Source organism: Hippopotamus amphibius, chromosome 3 (genome assembly GCF_030028045.1).
Source record: "Hippopotamus amphibius kiboko isolate mHipAmp2 chromosome 3, mHipAmp2.hap2, whole genome shotgun sequence".
Classification (NCBI taxonomy): domain Eukaryota; kingdom Metazoa; phylum Chordata; class Mammalia; order Artiodactyla; family Hippopotamidae; genus Hippopotamus; species Hippopotamus amphibius.
In genome coordinates this window covers 49,513,974-49,539,142 of record NC_080188.1, presented here as the reverse complement: position 1 = coordinate 49,539,142, position 25,169 = coordinate 49,513,974, and the positions used below count along the sequence as shown (strand labels likewise).

General features: G+C 42.2%; 1 protein-coding gene across 1 annotated transcript in view; it reads right to left on the bottom strand.

Moving 5' to 3' along the window:
• FRAS1 (Fraser extracellular matrix complex subunit 1) overlaps positions 1–25,169 on the bottom strand; it is a 505,547-nt gene that overhangs the window by 159,883 nt on the left and 320,495 nt on the right. The window contains exons 19-22 of the mRNA XM_057725661.1: positions 24,894–25,034; positions 22,459–22,602; positions 3,051–3,203; positions 2,683–2,829 (exon numbers count right to left, since the gene is read on the bottom strand). Of these exons, the coding sequence (XP_057581644.1) occupies positions 2,683–2,829; positions 3,051–3,203; positions 22,459–22,602; positions 24,894–25,034 (585 nt within the window). The remainder of the gene's footprint in view (positions 1–2,682; positions 2,830–3,050; positions 3,204–22,458; positions 22,603–24,893; positions 25,035–25,169) is intronic.

The following is a 25,169-nucleotide window of genomic DNA, read 5'->3' as shown; positions in this document are numbered from 1 at the left end:
CATCATTTCTCTTTGAACGCTTCTTCCTCTTTAATCAAACCCCTCAGTCACCTCCAAGGCAATCACCAAGTGATCTTGTCTCCCTCAAAGCAGTTCTGCACATACCAAACCCCTTGGGTTCTAGCTTCCCTGTTGAGAGGGGTGTGGGTGAGGAGACTTTTCTTCATCTTCCAATATTCAGACCAGAGGGTATTAGTCCTATTGCAGTCACCTAGGTATGACAATGTCTGGAGTAGCAGATGCAGTTCTCTGAGGTCAATGACCCCATGGAAAATGCTAAAAGGACAGTGAAGAAGGTGGCAAGTGGACAGGAAAGAAGTAAGGGAAGCAGGCATGTACTTTAACCTTCTTTCATTGAGGAGGAAGGAACCTCACAGCCTATGAAGTCCATTCTCCCCCCTGATAGGCCTGTTTTCCACCGTCTACTCTGAGACGTCCCCCATTTCTGCTTCAATACTCCACTGACTCCAGGACTGCCTGGAGCAGAGAAGTCCAAGCTAATGTCAAACTGCTGAAGGGAATCATGTGAATGAGGGAGGAGCCATCTATACTGCTTCGGACGGAAGCTCTAGGGCTGATGAGAAAGAACTGTCCAACAACTATCATCCCCACCAATGGACCTGGCTTCCTTCCGCATCTGCAGCAGCCTGTGAGGGGGTGAGAGAGAATCTCTGTTCCGGGTGCGAGGTGCCCTGGAGTTCTCCTCCTACTTAAAGGCACTATGGTTTCAAGTACTGAGAACCTCATTTATCATCTCTTCTTTAAAGTTCCTGCTCAACTGGTCGTTCTTAAATTTTAGAGCTCAGTATGCAATTTCTGAAGGTTTCTGTAACCAGAATCTAGACAGCTCTGCAGCTCTTACTTTCTTCTATGATATGGCTATTAATGCCTCCCCTTAATGCTGATTATATTTCCTTAAAAGCCCTTTTCTGCACAATTTCCAAAACTGTCAGGCCTACAGCTGTCTATAATAATGAGCATTAGAAAGGGACATCGTGGATCTTTTTTAACATACTAAAAACGCAAATATCCCAACTTAGGAGCATATTTTACTCAATCTTTGGAAGAAGGAAACCTAAGCTTTAGCAAAAAACTAAAGTTAGAAGATTCTTAATTTAACTGAAATAGTCCATAAAATCCTATTTACATGGTAGCATAGCAAATGCATTTGTGCAGAGCAGAAGCTTCCCAGAAGAGAAATATTTCAATGCGACGTTTTTGTCACCTATACACCATACAACGGATTCTGTTTTTTCTTTTGAACTTTTATTTCTGTGATTCCATTGCAGTAAAAAGCCTCATAAATCTAAGTCACTACGTCCACACCAACACTCTCTTGCTCTTGAATAGAACACACAAGTATTTCATTCATGTCCCCTGTGTTACAGAATCTACAGATTCTGGCAGACAGTTGATATATATCAAGTAAAGTTTTTGTTACAAAAGTAAAAAAAAGAATCTTTTCATTGATCCAAAAAGGAATTTTATCTCTGATATCTCAACAAATGATGCAAAATGGTGGGTTCCACATAACTTCACTTCAAATGCAAGCCTTGCAAGCATCTCCATCAACTAACAGTGATATCTATCTTTCTAGCTATAAAATATCAATATCTTTTACTGCTTGATTTGCCTCTCATGTCACATGATGATGACGATGATAGCTATACTGAGAGCTTATTCTCTGCCAGGGTCTGTGCTAAGTGCAATAACATCAGCTGTAGGCACTACTGTAATCCCCCTTTTGTAGAAAAAAACCCCAAGGCCTAGTGGTTCATTCCCCTGCTCAAGGTTGCAGAGCTATTTAAGTGGCAGTTAGGACTTGACCTTTCGTCACCTGATTCTAGAGCCCACTCTCCTAACCATTACTCTACAATTCCTTCAACACGGTACTTCCCAGGACAGAAAATTGAAATATCAGCACTGTATTTGTTAACTGTCTCTTTCAAAACGAGAAAAGTATAACACATTTTTTTTTGGCAACTGACACTTTACTGATTGAAGTAAAGTAAGCCACCTCAGCCTTTCTCAAAAGTGTTCCTTCATCTGTGAAGCACTTCCTAAGTTTTTTTCCACCCAGATTTGCCCTTGCCCTAATTTACCCTAACTCTTTGTTTTTGCCTGACTCAGGTGATTAATCATATTTTGACTTCTTTGAGAACTAAGACATCTATGCAAGTAACTGTCATGCAAGACAAAATAGCTACTGTTTGGGCAGAAACTAAATGCTTTGTAGCATATGAAGCCTTGCATACTGTCAATATTCAACAAATACATGTCAAATGAAACCCAGAGAAGTGTTGAGGTTACAGCCTTTATACTAGAATGAGCTCCACTTCCTGCTCAGGATCTTGGAATTGGATCACTGAGAGAAACCATAGGAATGAAACAGACTCACACTTATATGATTTTAATCAGATACACAGAGAACACAGAGGTTAATGACTGGCCCATGATCACACAGCTAGAACTTGCAGAGGAGATCCCCAGTCCAAGACTTCCAATTAGCCCCACATCTGAGTTATAGTCTGCTAATGGCATCCATGTGCTTTGTAGATTTATTTTCTTTCTTTTCTAAAAATAAAGGCTACCAGGTGAAAATATGGAAACAAAAAATCCCTATTTCCTTCAATGACTCCAGAAGAGCAGGAAAGGAGAGAAAGTCCATTTTTTAAAACTTACACTGACAAGCATGGTTGTCATCGAGATAGTGCCCGGGGAAGCAGGCGGTGCTGCAGGAGCCAAGATGGGACAGAACAAGGTCGGTGTCACATGAGGAGCAGGAGAAGGGCCCTCTGCCCTGGCAGGTTCTGCAGGAGGAGTGACATTCTGCAGAGGGAAGAGACACAAAGAGAACCTATGAAGCCAAATTCCCTGCCAAAGCAGCATCCCAAGAGCCGTTAATAAAAGCCCCATCATTAGCTGGTCTGGTTTATTGCCCCACAGTGTGCTTGCTGCCTCCTCGCTCCCTCGGGAAGTTCAAGCCTTCTCAGCTATCACCCCCAAGAGAAGCTTGTGGGGCACCGCCAGCTCCTGTGTCCAGCACTTACTTTTACAAGCTCCTCTCTCTGTGAAGTATCCAGAAGGGCAATTGGGAACACAGTGGTCCCCTAGCAGCAGGTACCGGGCATTCTGGCACCTCAGGCAGACGCTCCCAGTGTTATGGAGGGCAGCTACACAGTACTGGCACAGAGGATGGCAGTCTGGAGAGGACAGGGGAGCACAAAGAAGGCACAGATGCTATGAACACAGCATCTCATCACTACACCAAAGGGTAAAAAAGGATTGCAAGTACCACTCGCAGCACAGACGGCTGGAGAGTAGCTCGAAGGCAGTATTCATCAGTAAAGTAGAAGCTTGGGACCTGTACAAATTGTGTGTTTGAAGTTTCTAGCAAATGGCCAGGCTCAGCACAGCAATTAAGTTTTCATCCCCTTCCAATTGAACAACCTTCAAGTCCTAGGGCAGCACGTGATAGATACCTGCTAGGGGTGTAGAAAGAACTATCAGATAACAGAAACCATTCATCATATCAATATATCCCCCGAGAGCTCTCAGAACTCGGGTGCCATGTGCTCCTCGTTCACAGAGCTCCTGAGCTGTGCTCAGTGCCTCCACAAGGCTCCGTCTCCCAAATGGGGCCTTCCAGAGTCAGCATACCAGTCTCAGGCATTGGTGTGGCGGGATTAGGGTTAGTGGATAATAGAATTGGGGGAAATTTTTAGTCTTTAACTAGAGGTAAAGGTATGAAGAAGACTTGAGTTGAAAAGTCATTTTCATGACCTGATACAGAGTTCACAGAAGCTGTAGTACCAGTTGTGATTAAAACTATAGGACTAATTATCTGGGACGGTCAGCCCTCTCCCGTATAATGGTCGCCCTTTAATGAAAGAACTTGGTTTGTGTTCGGCTCCCCCTACAGGTGAAAACACCCTTTGTCCTACCTTAAGTGGTAATAACCCTTCAAATCCCATTTACCATCCTCCATCCCAAAGATGGAAGAAAAGCCACGAATCCTGAGTTGTTCCTCCCCCCACCCAAAATGAAAAAAGAGTAAAGACCTAGGAAAAGAGAAGAGAATTCTGGTTATAAGACCTGTTCCTCTTCCCTTGTAGGATTAAAAGCACTGTTTGCCATTGCTAAGATATGTCTTATTTCATCCCAAAGTCTTGCACATAGTGATTGTGATTTCTAGTGATGTTTAGACTAAAAAAAATCCCTGTCAATAAAACAGATTGCCTGTCCCCTGAGATATGTTAAAACAGGTCTCTCTCTCTATACCCTCAGTGACACACTTTCTTAGTTGCCCATCACTTGAGACTTGTTCTTTGCCAAAGCAGAGATCTCAGTCCCATACCCAGCACCCACTCACCCACATGAGAAGCCTTTCTGGGACCTTTGTAGCCACTCCAGAGGTTGAACCCAGAGTGTTCTCCTCAAAAATGCTGACTTTTAGCAGCACACAAACGAACAGCCCCTGACCTTTCTCTGAACTTCAGGAGTTTTAAATTACAGGCTGCTTTTGCCAAGATTAAAAACAATTCTTGATATCCTAAGAGGCAAATTAATCCCCATTACAGGCCTTCAGTAAATTATAAAGGAAATGATGGCTGTATTGAGAGAAATCTGATAAGGAGGCTATTTCCCCTTGATTTAGTGTGTGGTTTCCACACAATGCCAACCTTTTTGTTTTCTTTTCCCTGTGCTTTTCTCACAGTACCAGGAGCACTTTGAAAGTTGCTGGAGCAGATGGAGGTAACCCTGTTTCACGATTACCTTAATGAGTGGGTACAGGTTAAGATTGGAGACCCGGGAAACATGACTGATTCAGGGCTCCATTATTTGAAAAGTCTTGGCCTCTTCCTCTTTAAAGCCAGTGCTCACAGGAAGTGCTGGGCTCAGGCACGCGTCAACAAGATCCACAGGTGTGCCGCAGTCTAAAAACTAGTTGCATCTAACTGAGGCTTTCTCTAGTGTACAATTAGAGAAATGAAAAAGAATAATCACCAAGGGGATACTTTGAAGAGAAAGTAAGCAGACCTCTGGAATATTTTGTGGGTACAATAAATAAATATTTATGGATTTGTCTGATTGGGGGACCTCCAGAAGCTATTTACTTTTTTTCACACTTCAAATATATGGTTTATCATATGTCAATTATATCTCAACAAAACTCTTAAAAAATATTCTAAAAGTTTAATTTTCAAAAGATATATCATATGAAAAATGTATCTATCCTAGAAGCTGTTTAAATGAAGAGTGTGATGTATATTAATTACTTCTAAAGGAACCTAGAGCTAGTTTGTGGGTGCTCCCTCCCGTTCTCATGGCAGCGGCTTTGAAACCCTTGCACTCTTCCCCAGTCACCAGCCCACCCTGCCCACCCTTCCTCCTCCTCCCAGGTTATTTCACCTTCTACTTGATTCAGCCCATCAAGCATGAGCACCTTAGGTTCTTTCCTGCCAACCTCTTTTCATTTCATTTCATCTCATCTCCCCTCATAGGGTGAAAAGGCTAATTCCTCCACCCACATTTTTTAATCCAATTTTCAACATTATTTGAACATTATTGCATCTTTTACCCCCATCTCTCTTCATTCCCCTTGATCTTAACCTCCAAACATGCTCCGCATTACCTACTCCCCCCAAAATTCTTCTCAACAACCACCCCACCTCTTGCCTTCCCTTCAATACCCAACTTCCTTGCCTCCCTAACTTCTCATTTCACTGTAATCTGCTGTCAGCTTCCACAATTCAACTGTTGTATTGCTCTTGAAAAAGTCTCTGACCACCTTCTCATGACCAAATGTAATGGCCTCTTCTAATTCCTAAGCCACCTGAAATGCGTGCAACACATGACACTTCAGATCACCCGTCTTCCTTGACCTCCTCTCCCATCTTAGCATGCTTTATCCTGGTGCTCCTCTCAGTCATTCTTTGCCTCTGATTGCCTGATAAGTGTAGAAATTCCTCACAGCCCTCAACTTCTTCTATCTTCCTAAGTCTCATTCTCTGATGGTCTTAAACCAGACATGGCTATTTGCATCATTTTGGCATATAGCTACCAAAAGCCAGTGGAAAGGGCTCAAAAGTTACAGAGAGAGAGAATGTGAACTGGTACAGCCACTATGGAAAATGGTATGGAGGTTTCTCAAAATATTAAAAAGAGAAATACCATATGATCCAGCAGTTCCGCTCCTGGATATTTTTCTGAAGAAAACAAAAACACTAAATTGAAAAGATACATGCACCCCTATCTTCACTGCAGCATTATTTACAAAAGCCAAGATATGAAAGCAACCTAAATGTCCATCAGTAGGTGAATGGATAAAGAAGATGTGGTATAAATATACAATGGAATATTACTCAGCTGTAGAAAGAATGAAATGTTGCCATATGCAACAACATGGATGCACCTTGAAGGTATTATGCTAAGTGAAACAGGTCAGAGAAAGACAAATACCATATGATTTCACTTACGTGTGGAATCTAAAAAGCAAAACAAGTGAACAAACATGAAACAGAAGCAGAGTCATAGATGGAGAGAACAAACAGGCAGTTGCCGGAGGGGAGGGGGGTGGGAGGGGATGAGTGAAATGGGTGAGGGAGAATAAGAGGTACAAACTTCCAGGGACAAAATAAACAAGTCGTGGGGATGAAATCTTCAGCATGAGGAATACAGTCAATGACAGTATAACAGCTTTGGTGACAGACAGTAACTAGACATCATAGCGACCATTTTATAATGTATAGAAATATCAATCAGTATGTTGTATACCAGCAACTAACACAGTGTTGTAGGTCAATTATACTTCAATAAAAAAACAAGAGAGAGAGTTGCAGAGACTCCAAGTCACTCAAGGCCTCTGCCTCCCTCCATGGCTGCATATTAAGCCTGAAAGAGGCATCGGATCAATCACCAGACATATCACACTGCATGATGGAGTGAGTACCCAGAGGCAAGGAGAAATCAATAGATGACATCTGAAAATATAAAACAATCAGCTGCAGGCTGCCCAAAGCATCACATTAATCCAAGTTAGTTTATAGTTTCACATTACACGTGAGACTGCAACTACCTGAGTCTGGAAAGCTCAACTCTTTTTGTTCACTACCTGTACTCCTTCCTTATCCACTTATCCATGGCTTAAAAAGTCACACTGAACACTCAGTCCTATGAACAGACCCCAAAATAACAGTCTGAGTGGGTCCTGTGTTAATACATTCGTGTAAACCTCTCTTCCCAACTCTGTCTTCTGCAAACCCCCAAGAGAAGACCACATAAAACCAATATGCTCTCAAATCTTGCTCTGGAGTCAATCTGAAGGTTGATTGACTTTTATTAAACCAACTAGAAAAGAAAAATCTTTCTTTCAAACAATAAAACTGTTCAAATGTCTACTGTGCTCATAAAGTTTTCAGTATGGTGGGGACAAGGACCCTGGACACACAATTACAATTAAGTATGAAATATGTAATCACACAGTAATTTGAGATATCAACCAGTGAATTCTTTCCGCATCCACTGCAATCATCCCCCATTGGACCAGAGAGCATGAGCCACCATGTACTCCCAGAGAAGGTCAGCAGAATCAGACCAGCACAGATATCAGAATCACAGAGCCCAGGGTACAGGTAAAAGACAGAAGAAAAAAAAACTTGCATGTGGAAACTGGAGCTAGGACACCCAGGCCCTCTCCCACCGATATGGCCCCTACACTCTCCACCTCTGAACCCCAGCCTAGAAGAACCCTCAAAGCTGGAGAGGAAGAAGGAGCAGAGAGATCATTCGATTTGCCTCTCCCCTCCCCTCCCGTGGAACAGGCTGGAGGGAGCTGAGTGGAATATTCAAGAATCCAACAGTAAAGTGGACTTGGGCTATGCTTCTTGACTTAAAGAGAGATGTCTCCACACAGTCGTGTGTCATAAGGCAATAGTGATGGTGGCACAGCGGATGAGCGACAAGAGAGCTAAGGTAGACACTTAGACACGGGACTGCCTTGAGACTATTGCAAACTTTTGAAAAATGCAAACGAGGCAAGCACAGGGACCATGGGAGTCTCTGACAGGGTACCAACTCAGCCCATGAGGCAGGGAAGGCTGCCTGGAGGAGGCTGAGACAGAGACACCGAGTGAGAGTTAGCTGCGAGAGGAGATGGGCCGAGTGAGAGGGCTTGGAAAGGGTCCCAAGAAGAGGGAAAACATGCAAAAACCCAGAAGCTCAACAGAACAGGATGCCTTCAAGGAACTGAAAAAAGTTCAATACGGCTGAATCTTAAAGAATATAGGAAAGAACCACTCAGGACCTGACTGTGCTAGTTTTGAAATACCTTGTAAGGCATGAAGAAGAGTGGATTTATCTTCATGGAGATTGGGAATGGTTTTGGGTGTATGTGTCCTTTGCCAGCTATATACTGAGTTCTCTGAGTTTTTATTACAGGTTTAAATGTGAAATTGTTGTATGAGAGGTAACTAGTGATGACAGAAGACATTAAAACCATAGCAAAGAACCAAGAATCGAAGAAAACCCTGACATGCACAGCTTTCAATGGGAATTTTTCCGGGGAAGGGGAGGGGTCCCTACAGTTCCGTCCTCTTCCCTCTTCCGTTATGTCCACAGAAGACCCTTCTCTGATAATAACATCCACTGCTGAACAGTTTTCAAGAGACTTATGATAGAGTAGGCATATTAGGAAAACTGAGAACCCTATAGTGTAAGTATGTGAAGGCTGTTGTGACCAGCAATGGAGATCTCAGGTGTCCCTCGAGAAACAAAACCAACACACCCGTGGTTTGTCTTTCAGGCACGACAAGGGAACACCTTTTTGCAAACTGTTAGCCTCCAAAATGCCTTTAAAATTCAAAACAAAGTAGGAATTGGCAAAATCAGTAGTACCTAGTAGAGAGCCCTTATCTATTTGTTAAATGAAAGAAAAAAAATATTGGAGTCAAAATACTAGGAAATTGTAGGGAATTTGGAGGCCCATGAGAAGGTTGAACGGGGCTGCACCACTTGGTTCTCAAAATCTACTTCAGGCCAAGAGGAACAGGGCACTACTTGGCTGCATGTGTGGCAATTTACAACTGCTTTGTCAGTACAATTTGAGATAATGGAGAGAGAAGTCTCCCCGTGGCCAGCCAGATGTATTAATTACACAATCTAAACATAATTAAGAGGTGCTATGAGCCCATCTCCAGACGCTGCAGGAGGTGATTGGCTGTGCCTCCCAGGGAGCTGCTACGACACCAGTCACTTCACGCACAGTAGAACCTAGGGGCATAGTTTCTAAGAATGAAGCTGATTGGGAGGTGTCTTGGATTCTTGTTGGTAGGTGGTGGCCATGTGACAAATCCTGATTCTGATCCTCATTGGACCCACACTGGTACGAGCGCAACTGTCAGAAACAGTGTCCTTAAAATGCCAGCACTCTTAGAGAGGCCGACAAACCACAGCATGAAATCCCCCCTAATCCTCCTCACCCCACCCTCCACGCCCATTCCTCCCGACAGGTGACGTCTGGAACAAGTTCACAGGGTACGCTAGCAGAAGTTTACACTGTCACGGCTTAATCTGCACCAGGACCGCGGTTACTAAAATAGGGGAACTGTTTCCAACCCACCAATCTAGCAGCCTCCGCAAGGATTAACGGCCTGTCCTAAAATCTCCATCTGTGCGGGAAGGTATTTGCATCTGACCTTCCTGTCTGTAATCAAAAAAGGAGGCTAACCTCAAATATGTCTAAATGGTGAGCATGCATCCATTAATTGCTTAAAAACAGCGCCTATTCGGGAGGCTGTCTCTCAGAGTCCTCCCGTCGCTACTCCGTTAAGTAAATCCTTATTTGTCACTATTTCAATTACAATAGTCTTTAAATAAAAGACTCATTAAGGATGACAAGGAGAGAAGAGAGACCCAGGATATATATAGGTGTAGCCTGTTTCAGATTACTGGTATATAATAAACATGTGGAGGGGAAGGGCAGGTAGAATTCCAGTTGTTTGTGTATGTGTCTGCTTGCTGAGAAACCTGGTGAATGAGCACTTTGAACAAACAAATTAATGAACAGTATAAGGGAACCTGGAGATGGAGTATTAACTAGAGCCAAAATAAATGCATTTCTTGTTTTTAAGCAAGCAGAGAATTCCATTTGTTTTCTAAATATGCACAGCATGTGCACATGCTAAAAATGTAAATACATAAAAAATTAATATTTTGACTCAGCAGTAGCAATATCCTCTAATATGTCACCCTGCAGATGTGAGGAAATTATATGTGGTCATCACTGTGTGATGCTTTCTTCAAATCACAAAGGTTCTGCTTTGAGGATCAGTGAGGATTACCCACAATCATGATGGATGGAAGCACACGGCAGTGAAATGACTTATTTCACGTCTTTGGAGCAAAGTCAAAAAAGCTTGAAGATATTAAAGTAAATGTGTACTGTCGAAGCAATGGCTTTGGATGTTGGTTTTATGGGGCAGTGACTCCTTAGCTGATAAATAATGGACCTATAAAGACAATTTTAGACACATAGTGAGATTTTTAATAATGTTCTGTCAGTCGATTAGGTTCTTAATGCAACCACATTAAGTGTGTTTGGAAGCTGTTAAAATATGCAGCACTTGTAGCTGTTCCTCATCAGGCGAAAAAGAAATGATTCCATGCTGAAGCTCAGGGTCCTTAAAGTGTGTATATACTCCGAATTCTGATGCCACTTTTAAAATTGATGGGGTTCTACTTGTGAGACAAGTACAGCAGGAATCCAGAAAATAACATACGGATGGTAGAAGAAAAAGCCTCCTCTCTTCCCCTTTTGATCATATCTATGGTCCTAGCCCACTCATGAGCTCTTAGAAATGGTGTGTTCTTTTTAGGGTTAGGATTAGCTCTGAGTTAGTATAAAAATGAAACAAAACAAAAACAAACAAAACTTCCCATTTTTTCAGCGTCTGTGGCTACTGTTTTACCCTGAAAAAAACCAATCAACAACAACAACAACAACAAAACCCACCACAACAGACTGACCTTAGTGTTACAGGACAGTGATTTCTGCCTAGTGTTGAAACTTACAAATGTGGTGAGAAGGCTGTGGTAGGATCCACGGAGGCAGGCAGTCAGAAGAAGGAGAGGGTGAGAGGCAGTGTGAGATGAAGAGCAAGGCTCTCTCCTCAGTTCTGGTGCCAGTTCTTGCTGCCAACAAGGAGACTCGAGCACCACGCCTGTCTTGTACCTGACCTCCCGTCAGTTTATGTTTTACTTTTGCCTTACATCCAAAATAGAAAAACATTCACTTCAATTAACATGTATGGAATGTGAGTTGGGCGTGAGGCACTATGGAAGTTACTGCAGGAGATAGAGCATTGGGTCAGAGTCAGACCCTTCCTTCAAGATGCTCACGACAAGCTCTGATGTCAGAAGAAAGTCACACCTAAAATGCAGTTGATGTCTGAGGAGGGCCAGAGAACATTTTATCCAAAGGGAATAAGAGGGGCTTGAACGTTGCAAGGTGTAGCAGTGATTCGAATGTGGAATAGGGGTGGGAAGGAAGCGGGTGTAACTCAGTTTTGAATAGGGGTTAATCTGAGTATAACTTATAGTCAGCCTTCTGTATCCCCCATTCCTCTGCATCCTCAGATTCAACCAACCACGGACCATACAGTACTGTAATATTTACCAGTGAAAAATACCTGCATATAAGTGGACCTGTGTAGTTTACACCTGCATTGTTCAAGGGTCAACTGTACTCAGTTTTGAGTTACGCTGATTTAAAAATCAGTAGTAGATGGACAAGAGAGTTAGGAGAAGGAAGGAAAGGACCTGGTGGGGGTGCGGTGGGGGAGATTTCTTTGGAGCTTTTTGAGTATGTTGTTCCTGTGGATCAAATATCCAGAAGGTAGACAGATAGAAATGAGAGCCCGGAGATGATGATGTGTGGACTTGAGATAGACTCTAAGGAGGAAACAGAAATGAGCATTGGATTAAGACACGAAGGTCCTAAAGGAAAGGGGGTCAGGGAGGAAGAAGAGAAGGAAAGATAAAGACGGAAGGAAGGAGATGAAATGAGTAACCAGAAGAAGAAATAACAACTGGGCAAGACCAGCTCTCCAGGGTGATGGGACAAAGGAGCTCTGGGTCACAGATGGAGGGGTTCCCCCGGCCAGGGTGAGGGAGCTCCTTTCTCAAAGGAAGGAATGAAGAAAACGGCATTTAGAAGAAGATACAGAGACATGTGAGGAGAAAAAGGGAGGGTTTTTTTTTTTTTTTTTTTTTTTTGCTGCTGCTGTTTTTAGATTGTGTTAATCTTCTAAACACAAAAGAAAGCAAAGACATCAACTGCTTAGAGTCAGAGCTGAGTTGAGGGAAAGTGTAGCAAGTGCCTATGGAAAGGCCATGGTGGGCGAGGTGACAAAGCATCAAAAAGAGTTGTAAGTAATACAACTGCTGAGACGCAGAGAAGGTCCTACTGGAACTAGATTAGGTGATGAAGGCTGATGACAGTGTTCACAAGTGTGCCCTTTGAAGTGGCACTGCTTCAAAGCCCAGCTGTACAGCGTATCAGCTGTGAAACATTGGGTAAATCCGTTAATGTCTCTCATCTCAGTCTCCTAGGCTATAAAATGGAAATGCTACCATTCATAGGACTGACCTCCCAGGGTTGCAGTCAGGATTAAATGAGGTAATGTATATGAGGAGCTGGTACACAGGAAGTGCTCAATAAACATTAGCGATTATTCTTTACCTGCGGCAGGCCACATCAGTACTGACATTGCTACTGATGATCATACTTACATCTAAGTCACTATTTTTGCCTATTACATGTAAACACAGAGATTTACATGTGTGTAAGAAAAGTAGATAAGTGTAGCCATAGCAATTTTGCTGTCTTCAGTACTTAAGAGGATAGCCTATAAGCCTAAATTCAGTTGTGTTCTTTAAGCATAGACACTCAAAGCCTTTTCTGCAATCAGGTTCTGGCCTGTAGTTCTTCTGAAGACGACAGCAATCATAACTTCATTGGGAGTCCTGCCAAGGTGAAAATTTTTAGTACGGTCATTTCTAAAGCTATGTAAGATACTGTTTAGGAGAGGTCACATGAGGGAGAAAACACACGTTCTTTTTTTTTAATTTAGGAAGCCCTCCATTTAAGCATAAGTCATGTTCTTCTTTTTTTTCCCGAAAGTAAAAGTTCAAAGAAAAGAAATGCCTTGAAATATTCAATCATCCTTCAGCAGACAGCGCGGTCCCTTAAATAAAACACAAATTCAGAGAACGAGGGAGAGACAATCACTGAAAGTTCCAGAGAGAGATTGGATATGCAACTCACAGTTCAAGCAATACGAGATAGGGTGACAGATGAGAAATAAGAAAAGAATGTGCATTGCTGAAAAATAAGATAAGGAAAATAAAGACGGAGGTGTTAAAAAAAAAGAAGACATAAGGAAACTGAAAAATTATAGAGATAGAAGAATAGGGCCAGATGGAATGAAATAGAAGGTGAAAAAGAAGAGATAAGAAGCAAAAAAAAAAAGGGTCACACTAAGAAGATCCTTGAGGTAATTACCATAGGATACACTGGAAGGGGATTAAAACAGACATTAGGACACCAGAATCAAGTCAGTCCTTTACCCAACATTTCTTGATCACCATCTATGTGCTTGTTATGCACTGCACTGAGCTCTTACTCCCACCTCCACAGGAAGGTTTCTTGGGATGATCAAATGAAAAAATAAGTGAGAAAATGCTTTAAAAATTATAAAATTCCTCAAACACATCATTATTGCTATTAACAATAACATGAAAAACAGACCTCATCCCACCTGAAACCTTGGAAGTCATACTTAACTTACCAACTGTAACTCTATCGCATGCTGGTTATCACCCAGATCCACAACAGGCCAATCAAATTAAGTTACACAAATATAATGGATGCTATTTGGCCATTAAAAATGACAATTATGTGGATTCCTCCAATTATTTGCCACCACAAATATACAAAGTGATATGAGAAATAACAAAGAAATACAGGCATGCCTCATTTTATTGTGCTTTGCAGATGATTGTGTTTTTTGTTTGTTTTGTTTTTACAATCTGAAGGTTTGTGGCAACCCTATGCTATCAGATGATGGTTAAAGCTTGTTTGTTAGTTTGTTTGTTTGGCTGCACTGCGCAGCTTGTGGGATCTTAGTTCCCTGACCAGGGATTAAACCCAGGCCCTCAGCAGTGAGAGTGTGAAGCCCTAACCACTGGACCATCAGGGAATTCCCAATAAAGTAATTTTAATTAAGGTATGTACTTTTTTTTAAGACATAAAGCTATTACATACTTAAGAGACTACAGTATAGAGCAAACATAATTTTTATGTGAACTGGGAAACCAAAAAATTCTTGTGGCTTACTTTATTGCGATAGTCATTTTATCGCAGTGATCTGAAACCGAACCCACAACATTTCCGAGATATGCCTGTACATAGCTGCTGATTACAACTGTGAAAAATGCATGTATATTAAAAAGGATAACCAACAAGGACCTACTGTATAGCACAAGGAACTCTGCTCAATGTTTTGCAGCAGCTTGGATGGGAGGGGAGTCTGGGGGAGAATGGATACTTGCATATGCACAGCTGAGTCGCTTTGCTGTGCACCTGAAACTATCACAATGTTAATTGGCTATATTCCAATATAAAATGAAAAGTTTAAGTATTACTTTAAAAACGCATGCATGTAACCATTGAAAAAGATTAAAGTACATGTGGAGAGATATGAATTATTAAAATTTAGTATGCATTAATGTTTTTATTTAACGTTTATTTACTTATTTATTTACTAAGGGTATATAAAATAAAAATACATGGCAATCTAAAACAGCTTCCAGCATTTAAAACAGACCAGCAACCACTAGAGAGAACAGTATGGAAGTTCCTTAAAAAACTAAAAATAGAACTACAATATGACCCAGCAATCCCACTCCTGGGCATATACCCAGAGAACACCATAATTCAAAAAGATACATGCACCCCAATGTTCACTGCAGCACTATTTACAATAGCCAGGACATGGAAGCAACCTAAATGTCCATCAACAGATGAATGGATAAAGAAGACTCCATTGTATATAAGTACATATATGTACATATATATATATGTACAATGGAAGATCACTGAGTCGTAAAAAGGAATGAAATTGGGATATTTGTAGATACGTGGATGGATCTAGAGACTGTCATACAGAATGAAGTAAGTCAGAAAGAGGAAAACAAATATTGTATATTAACACATATATGCAGTATCTAGAAAAATGGTACAGATCAACTGGTTTGCAAGGCAGAAATAGAGACACAGATGTAGAAAACAAACGCATGGACACCAAGGGGGGCAAAGTGGGGGGGGAGCGGGTGGCATGAATTGGGAGACTGGGATTGCCATATATATATTACTAATAAGAAAAAATCAAATTGTACACTTTAAATATATGCAGTTTATTGTACGTCAAAAAAAAGACATAGGAAAGAAAACATTTACCCTCAAAAAAAAAAAGTGGGATCCTCTGGTAAAAAACAAACAAACAAACAAACAAACAAAAACAGACCAGCAAATTCTTGCAACTTTCCCCAACAGTGCCTCTCCAAACCATCTTGTCATACCAGTTCCCAATGATCCACCTCTTCATCTACAATCAGAAAACTCTTCTTGAGTCTCTACCGTTGTACTCAACTGTATTTAGCATCACTGAGTATGACAAAATGGTTAAGTATGTGGATTCTGCAATCACACTCTCTAGGTTCAAATCTTGACTCTATCTTCCAGCTTTTGCCACTTTGAGTAAATGACTTAAACCTTTCTTCGGTTCAGTTTCTTCATATGTAAAATGGAGATCACATCAGTACCTACCTTGGAGGATCACTGGTAGTATTAAATGGCAAAATCCATTCAAAGCAACTAGCACAGTGCTTGTCACATAATAAGGCTTGAGAACAGTCACATATTATTAGACATTCACAGAGAACATGAGCTAGTCAATAAGTGCTAGGTAATTGGCAGGAACAATCAGCGTACCTAGGAATTACAACGTGGGAAATGCCAAAGGAAGCTGGTCCTAGAAGGGAAGGAATCTGAGCAATGCCACGAGGGACAGATGGGTAGGATTTTGGTGATGAAAATAAGTTAGTAACTGCTACACATTTTAGTGTGTGCCTCTTCCCTTCTTTCAGCTTACAGCCCCAGGAACAGCTACAGCAAGATGTAGGACAGCCCCAACCTACCTTCCCGCAGGCAGAAACTGCTTTAAAACAGAACTGGCTCCTCTCTGGCTTCAAGTCACAATACCTGAAGGCAGAGAGCTGGTACACTGGCTTATACAAGGCTCCTTCCCAGTCCTTAATGATGTTCAATTTGAACCATTTCTTTCTTTCTTTCTTTCTCTCTCTCTCTCTCTTTCTTCCTTCCTTCCTTCCTTTCTTTTCTTTCTTTCTTTTTTTCATTATTCAGTGTTGTAGTTCCATCAGCTTATTCCAAAACAAGGATTTGTTGCCCTTTTAATCTGTGCATTTCAACTTTCTCACCATGTTTTTCAGGGTCCTCTTTCAGAAATGATTGACAATAAATGGGGAAAACTGTGGAAGGGACTCAAAAGGTTTTGTTTTGTGTTTAATGATTTGGAAGAAAAATGTTAACAGGTTTTCTAATCAGTCAGCTCAGCTTCAGAGAGGAAACACTTCTCAGACCCAGCACTAGAGGAAAATTACTGATTGTTCTTTGATGCTCTTCAGCAGTCAAGAGACTGGCAACCCTGAACCTTCTTGGGCCCCCCTCTGCTTGCCCACAGAGAAGAGAAAGGAGGGAGAAAGGACGGGAGGGAGGGAGGCATTGAGGATGGAAGGAAGGCAGTCCACAATCTGAGTATAGGTTGAGTATTTCATTTTAACTTTAGGAAGTGCCAACAAATTGTCCAACATTAACATCAGCTGGTGCCGGGCTTCTCAAAGATAGTTCTGCAAAGCACTGGTTAGCTCTGTGAGAGGCTATAGTAAACCGAAGGAAGGGGTCTGCAAGAAACATTTGGCAAAAGTTGTGCAGCCTCCATCTTAGAGATTCACAATGCACATCTGCTTATTTAAGCTTTTGAGAAATCCTGTAACAAAGAAAGCTGCTTCACTTTATTTAACTGAGAGTTTCCCAAATTTATTAGCCAGGAGACATTTTTGCATGTAACACCTATTAACCATTGCTTAGAACTCAAGTACCACGGAATACAATATGGAAATTCTCAGAACAATATTTCTTTACTGACACTTGTCTTCTTTTGCTTACATTCTGGCACAGATTTATGAAGAAAACAAACCAGAATTTAAAAATGTTACTGCATAAACAAATTTTTAACCCTCTAGAATTCTACCATCCTAACAAAATCAGCTATTTAAAATTTTGCAACCGGCACAGAAAACAAACCTATAGTTACCAAAGGGGAACGGTGGGGGAATAAATTGGGAGTATGGGATTAACAAATGCATACCACCATATACAAAATAGATAAACAACAAGGATTTACTGCATAGCACAGGGAACTATATTCAATATTTTGTAAAAAACCATAAAGGAAAAGAATCAAAAAAGATATATACATATTTGTATGCATGGCTGAATCACTTTGCTCTATACCTGAAACTAACACAATACTGTAAATCAACTATACTTCAATTAAAAGTGAAATAAAGAAATAAAATTTTGTAGTCTTCCCCTCTACAATATTACTCTCAGTATTATCTGCTTTTCTATGTAAGAACTAAAAAGTACAGCCTTCCCATTAGGCATTCCAGAAAAGCCCAAGACATTTTTTTAATGCATCTTCATTTAGATATTTTTCCTTCATGTTTTCTTGGTAATTCTCACCCTCTTATATGAACAGGAGAAAGGTTTTAGCTGAGAAAGACAAATGGAGGGAGCACCCCTGGCTTTGAAATTTGGGGATAACTTTGTTGCGATGCGGGCAAAACATAAATAACAAAAATCTGTGAAGAAAGAACCTGGTTTTCCATAGCACGTAACCATGTCTGCTGCAATCTTACCCACTCTTGCCCCTCACCCCAGTTCATTTCTCTTTGTTGCAAATGTTCAGCTCTGGCCTAAATCTCACAAACTGTGTATTTGTTTTGATAGACTTGGAGGGGAAAAACCCCACACATATGGCATCTCCATATGTGATAACACATTGAGGTTACTGCACCTGTTCCCAGGATGTGTTTATTCTTGTCTGTGTGATAGATTAGATGTAATTTTTTTCCTTAAACAGTTAAGTGCAATTAAGAGGTCTCCAATGATGATCTTAGGTACAGCTCAGAGAGAGAATAAACCCTGTGAGTAAATCCTACCACCCTGCAAAGCTCACCCACGACAGAGGGAGCAGAGAGGGTGCTTCTCCAGGGCTTCCACTGCTAGGCTTTCCCAAGGATGATGGAAATACACTCTACGGATGGCACTGCATGGGGTGGATTACCTTCTGCTTTGTCTGTCACCAGGGCTCCTCCTAACACCTTCGTGAGTTTAGATAAAAGTCACTGAAATGTTCCAGGAGGTTAACTTATGACCTGACTGAAGCAACACTTCAGTGAAAAAAAGAGTTCCAGGACTTTGGGTTCAGGGTAAAATGAAGACAGCAGATGAGCTCATGGTGGCTACAATCAGAAAGGTGTGTTCACTTGGATCTTCACCTTCCTCATAGACAGCTACCCCAGATGTCCAGTGGTCCAACCTGCCCAAGCTCAAACACATTATCTTCCTATTTTGGCCCTTGGTAAATGATGCTCCCATTCCTTGAATTTACTTGACCAGAAATCATCCCCCAAATTCCCTCTCCCTTAGCCTGAGGGCTAAGAGATCACCAACTTCTGCTGCTTCTATTAGGTTGAACAATATAAAATTGCCACTATTTGACGATTTTTTGCCCACAAAACAGCAAACTCACATGGGTCAACCTAATATATAACTAATGCTTATTAAGCCATGTCCCCTGCTCTTCATCCCCTCAGCTTCCTCGCTCATCTGGATTCTTACAACTCCTTCCTAATGGTCATTCTGCCCTCAGGCTTGTCTTCTTCTACACAATCTTCCGCAGATCTTTCTCTTCATAGAAATGCGATCATAACGTGTCCCTCCTTAAAAACCTTCAAGAGATCCCCCCACAGCGTTGATAACAAAGCATGTTCTCCTTAAACAGAACATAGGCCTTCAGGACCTGCCCTGCTTCCTTCTGCTTCAGGTCTCAGCACCCCGTACTTGGGGCTGGCATTCTACTCAACTCTTTGTTGGTGCCTGAATAGAAAATATTCTTTGGCTTGTTTTCTGGAATGCTCTCCCTTCCAAATCTCCAAACCCCTCTAATTCTTACTCATGTTTCCAAATCATCTCAGTTATAACATGTTCCAGAAAGCCTTCAGTACCCACTCCACACAGACACACACACAGACACACACACACACACAAGACACACACACACACACACACACACACTCCAGTCTGGGTTAGGGTACTGTCTCACAGGCTCATCTCACAGCCACAATAGTATCATATTCAGTACATATCTCTTTCCTTCCACTACATGGTACATTTCTTAAATGCAAGCACCGTATCTTATTCATCTAGGCCTCCCCACAGCCTAGCACAGTGCCTGGTATGGAGCGTGTGCTTAATAAATGCTTGATGAACCATAAACGAAGAATGCATTACAGTGTTACAGAGGGAACTGGAAGGTGTTTGGAAAGGGCATATATATATTGAAAAAGTAAACTCTGGGGTCAGTGCACATCTCTGAAAGATCAACAACTGAAATTACCAGCCAAATTTTTCTGTAACAAATATTGATATGCCATTCTCAACTCAACAAAGGATTTCCAAGCACTAGAAAATGGGGTACCTTATTTAAAACCTTCACTTAATATAGCTAATCTCAGGACAGCCAATGTGTGTCCCTTCCAGCTTATTTTAGTGGAACCTGCTCTTCTAGGGCTGGGGACTTTCAGAGTCATTTAGCCTAGTCCCATGATTCTTTATTCTAGTGGTCCCTTATAATCCTTAAAAAATTAATGCAACTCCTAATCACCTAATTTACCATCAAAGAGGGCTCTGGACAATGGCGAGAACAGAGCTGATTAAAAATTAAAAATTTCCAATCTCTTTCTATAAACATTTATTTATAAAATATGCCCCAGCATAACATTTTTAGGGTCCACATGCAGAATAGGTTGGAAATAGAAAAGCCATTATGAACGTTCAACCTTCTAATGCCTCTTTCTGACTATAATCTCTCCTCACTCCAACCCACCTTACACACAGTTGCGGATTTCCTGCCTATAACACAGTCTTAGTTGTCACAGCCCCCCTTAAAACTCTCATAGCCTTATTGCCCACAAGAGTCAGTCCAAAGTTTTCAGCCTAGAATTCTGGGTTCCCTATACCTTGGTTCCAACTTAAACTTTCCAACCATTTCATCCAATGTGCCTTAATTCAAACCATGTCCTTCACCCAGGTTGGACCACTCTCACTGGCCATGAATGGCCCACGTGTTCTACCCTCTGTGCCCACCTCCTGGTAGAACCTCACCCGGAAAGCCTGCCTGATTTCCCTCTGTCTAACAGAATCCTAGCTATTCTTCAGGAAGAACTTTAGGCCCCACCTCCCCCACAATGCTTTCCATATCTTTTATTTCTCCCTCCCCTGAACTCCTACAACCCACACTGCCTATTGATGTTATTAACTTTGTACTATTTCTTAACTGTATTTGTGTCTTTGGTTCATCTCCTTAAGTAGGTTGGAAGAGCTCTGTGACCCCTCAAACAGCAACTCAGCACCCTGGACTCAGTCAATTCTCAATAAATATCCACTGATGTGCTTTAACCATGTCAGGAACCTCTTGCTAGCTGCTCCTTTGTATTCTAAAGTAAGACTCAGTAGCTGAACTCAAGCTTACAAACTATAATACCAGTCAGATCCGCCCTTGCCAGATTCCTCTTCCAGGGTAGGCACTAATGCCTCCTATTTGCCCACTTCCCAAGTCAGCCCTCACTGCACTGGTAGGACTGGCAAACGGCTCACACTCTACAGCTGTGGAGTATTACATTCATCTCAGGCTTGGACTCTTTGAGCTTCTACTTTCCGTTGCCCCTAAAATGTCTGCAGTGTCTATGATCAGGTTTTGCCCTGAATCCCAGCATGTTTTGGCTATAGCTCTGCTCTTGACAGTTCAGTCTTCCTAGGGTATAGATCTTGGACCCTAAGTCTAGCCTTTTTTTTTTTTTTGGCTGCACCGCGAGGCTTGTGGGATCTTAGTTCCCCGACTAGGGATCGAACACAGGCCCTCAGCAGTGAAAGCTCAGAGTCCTAACCACTGGACAGCCAGGCAATTCCCTTTGATGTCTAGTTTTTAGCTAAGGTCGTGTGCAAACAGAAATGGCTCACCCAGGACTGGGTGCCCCAGACACACTTGCAGCGCTATCATTGACTCGCTGTGTCAAATGGGCCTGCTCGATACTATGATCTAGACAACTGGCCACACCTCCTCCCTGCACGGAAACAAGCCCTGCAGCTCGTCAACCCCTCCAGTGTGCATCCAACCAGATTTCTCAGCCTCCCCACTTGCCCAGTGGATCCCAGAATGCCTCCCAGTCAAGCCCTTCAGAGCATGACAATGGCTGCTGCAGGCAAGTCTCTTCAAGTTTTTCCTAAAAGTGGGTCAAGAAATATAAAATAACCCGCTAGTCTATAAATTCCCCTTTCCAGACTGTAAGCTGGCTGAGGGCAGAATAATTGTCTGACTCATCCCCCCCCTTTTTTTTTTTTGGTATTCTGAGCCTCTGACCATTAGCAGACACTCAAAGATATGTGTTGTAGGAATGGCTGCAGGAACACAAATACTGCATGGCTCCTTCCTCATTATCCGAAATTCCAGGCTGCTTTCCTGATTTATTTCTTTTCAAGATCTGAGTACTAAACTAAGGAGGAAAAATCCCATTTCCTGAAGCAACTGATTTACTTCTAGGTTAATCTCCCTGCGTTTTTGTGCCTGGGGCTGATGACAAATGTCCTCCACACCAGGAGATAATGTAGACAAGAGGGCGACAGTCTTCTCAGTGACTGTTTTGAATATACTTCTTGCTATTTTAAGCTGAAGTGCACCACATGCATATAAGGAACCATTATCATGACTTCAATCTTCATTAATATGAGGGTCTACGTTTTTTGCAGGAATTGCAAGAGGATTATTAGAAGATTCCACTTGAATCCACAGATATGCACTAAATGTCCAATAGGAAGCAGTGAAGTGAGTTTTCAGACATGAGACAAATAGCTCCCAAAAGACAGCTCTTAATCTGATGACAAAGGACCTGATGACAAGAGCCTTCTGGAGCCTGGCAGGAAGAACCCCAGCCCTTGGCTAGTGATCTCTGAGACTGCGAAGGGGCCTCACTCACCAGCACAGTAGCCCACGAGGTTGAGGAACTGCTCCTCTTTACAGCTGGTCCTGCAGCTCCTGCCAGACAGAGTAACATGAGGGTGACAGGAGATGCAGTCAGATTCCGATGGGCCGTGGCACTGCCTGCAGGCGGGGTGGCACTCTAGAAGGGAAAACAAGAACCAGGATTAGAATTAGCAGCTCAGCAAGTAAACGCAGAAAGTATTTAATGTACTCCACAAATTACACCAGGGCAGACTTCAAACACTAGTCACCTTTTGAAGATTCCTGAGCAAGCCTGGCACACCCTTAGGCGTTGACCGAAAGATGGCATTTCTAGCATCAGTGAAAACACTGGCCGTGAACAGAATGCGGAATCTAGAACCACTAAAATGAGCGGAACTGGCTGCCCAGTATGACCACCCCCATCTATGTAAGTAAGGAAGCTGAAATCAAAGTCACAAAGCAGAAAAGCAAGCAAGCCGTAAGGCTCTCCCTCGCTAAAATTCAAAGAACGAGATAGGGAAAAGAGGGAGACATTTTGCTTCTCAGAAATCCCCGGCAGGCAGAGGGGGAACCATCCACAGCAGGGGAAGCTAAAGCTTCTCACTAGAGTCTCATGCCAGCTGCGCTCTCTCTCCAGGACGCAGCTTGGATGCCTATTTTAGCAGCAACTCTTAATTAAAATACAAAGAACTGAAAAAGGCTTCTTTCTGGAGGTTACCCTGAGCCATGTTTGAAGTTCAATTCCTTAGACAAAACCGTCAAAGCTATTTTTTCCCCAGAAAAACCACCAAATTACTGAGAGGTACTACACTGCAAAAGAGCAGTGAGTCCCAGTAAGGGCAGGCAATAAAGATAAGGATGGCAAAGAAGACGAGAAGGTTGCAGCTGCAACTACATTCGTGCTGCCAAGGTGGGCAGCAGGAGCAAGTGCTTGGGAGGAGACAGAAGGACTTCTCTGCCAAGGACGAGGAGGTCTAAGCCTGTTTGATTCAAAGTGGAGGGGAGGTGAGGGACTGGAGCTGCGTAGAGCTTGCTGGAACTGATGACAAAGAAGTCCCTTCTGGCACAGATTTCCAGTAAAGTCAACTGCCTCTCACTTCTTCTGGCGGGAGGCCAAGAGAAGATAAGAAGTTATAGGAAAAAAAAAAAAAAAAACTAGCAAGCAAGAAAGAAAATGAACTGCTGATTAGAACACTAGCATTAACTATCACCCCTTCTACATTCCTGAGGCTCTTAACTTTGCAAATGCCTGTCCAAAAGATACTAGCACTCTCAGGACCATCTCCCACCGCCCTGTGCTTCCTCCCTGCCAGAATATTTCCAGTGACCTTGGTGCCCTGCTGCTTGCAGTACCCTCCATCTGCTGGCTTCAAGCAGACAGAGGCATAGGCAGAGAAGAGTTACAGCTACTCAGACTTTCCTCCCCGAAACAGTTTTCCACACACGAAAACCAACTGGCAGAGGGTGAGAGCACATAAGGACAGACCAGTTTTCAAAGACAACCCCAGTGACAAAGAAACCAGGAAAACGCCCCACTGAGCTTGATAGAGTGTTTCAAGTAAAGCAACCCATCAGGGGCCTGCAGAGATTAAAAAGCTACTTGGAAGAAGAAAATTCCAGAAGAAATATAATATTGATCTTCAATCGTCTAAATTTGTGTTCACATTGAATTTCCTCTTTGGTATTTGAGGTTAGATGAATCGAACAAATATTAATTTATTTCAAAAATATTTTATACATTTACTACATGTTTTCTGACTCCAGAAACACATATCAAACAATTTCATAACGACGGTTTTTTTCCTGTAAGTTGGCCTCAACGGTCTATTTTTAGAAATAAAACCATAATCATGACAGAAGGTGTTTTGTCTTTTCTTTTTTTCTGTAGATACAAGAAAACATAGTGCTACAACAAGGTGCTTAAATTTCAGTATTTTGCCGATTCCAATAAAACCCTGCACTAATCTGAACTAGTAATTTCTAGAATCTCTGTCACGGAAATATAAAGGTGCTCTTAAAAACATATTGGACTGATATGTCAAGGAAGAAAACAAACACCTCTCTCTCCTTTCGCTCTAGTTTGGCTGCAGCCAGAGGACGGGAGGGGCCCAAGGACTGCAGAGGCAGTGCCAAATGGCTGATGCCACACAAACGCCTGAGAACCTGTAGCAGCTCATCTCCGTGATGACCACCATTAAATCCACCCCTCGCTGTATGAAGAGCGTAAAGCTGATTCTCATTTTGCATTTCATCCACACTTCCCTATTGGATGAACAGAATTTCACTTGTTCCCCTCACTCTATCCCTGACTCCTACAAGTTCAAGACAAGGATTCACAGCCCAATCCTAGTCCCCTAGTATGACGTGGTTTCTAATCACAGAGTCGGGTTGCATTATGAAGACAAAACATGGGCACAGGGAACACGCCCCAGCATGGTACATACTCACCTGTACAACTGCCTTCCAGGTTAAAGTACCCATCTGGGCACTGGGAGAGACACTGCCCATCCAACAGCTTGTGGGAAGGCCAGCAGGCGGTGCAGTTATGTGGGCTCTTCCCTGCACACTCAAAACAGGATTGGTGGCAAGCTGGAAGGAAGATAAAGCAGAGGAGACAATCAGAAAACCCACCATTCGACAAGGACAGTAGCTCTGTCTCTCCTGTTAACACTCTTGCATTGATAAAAGTTCTGCACATTCACTTAGTTTTTCCCCAAGGACAGG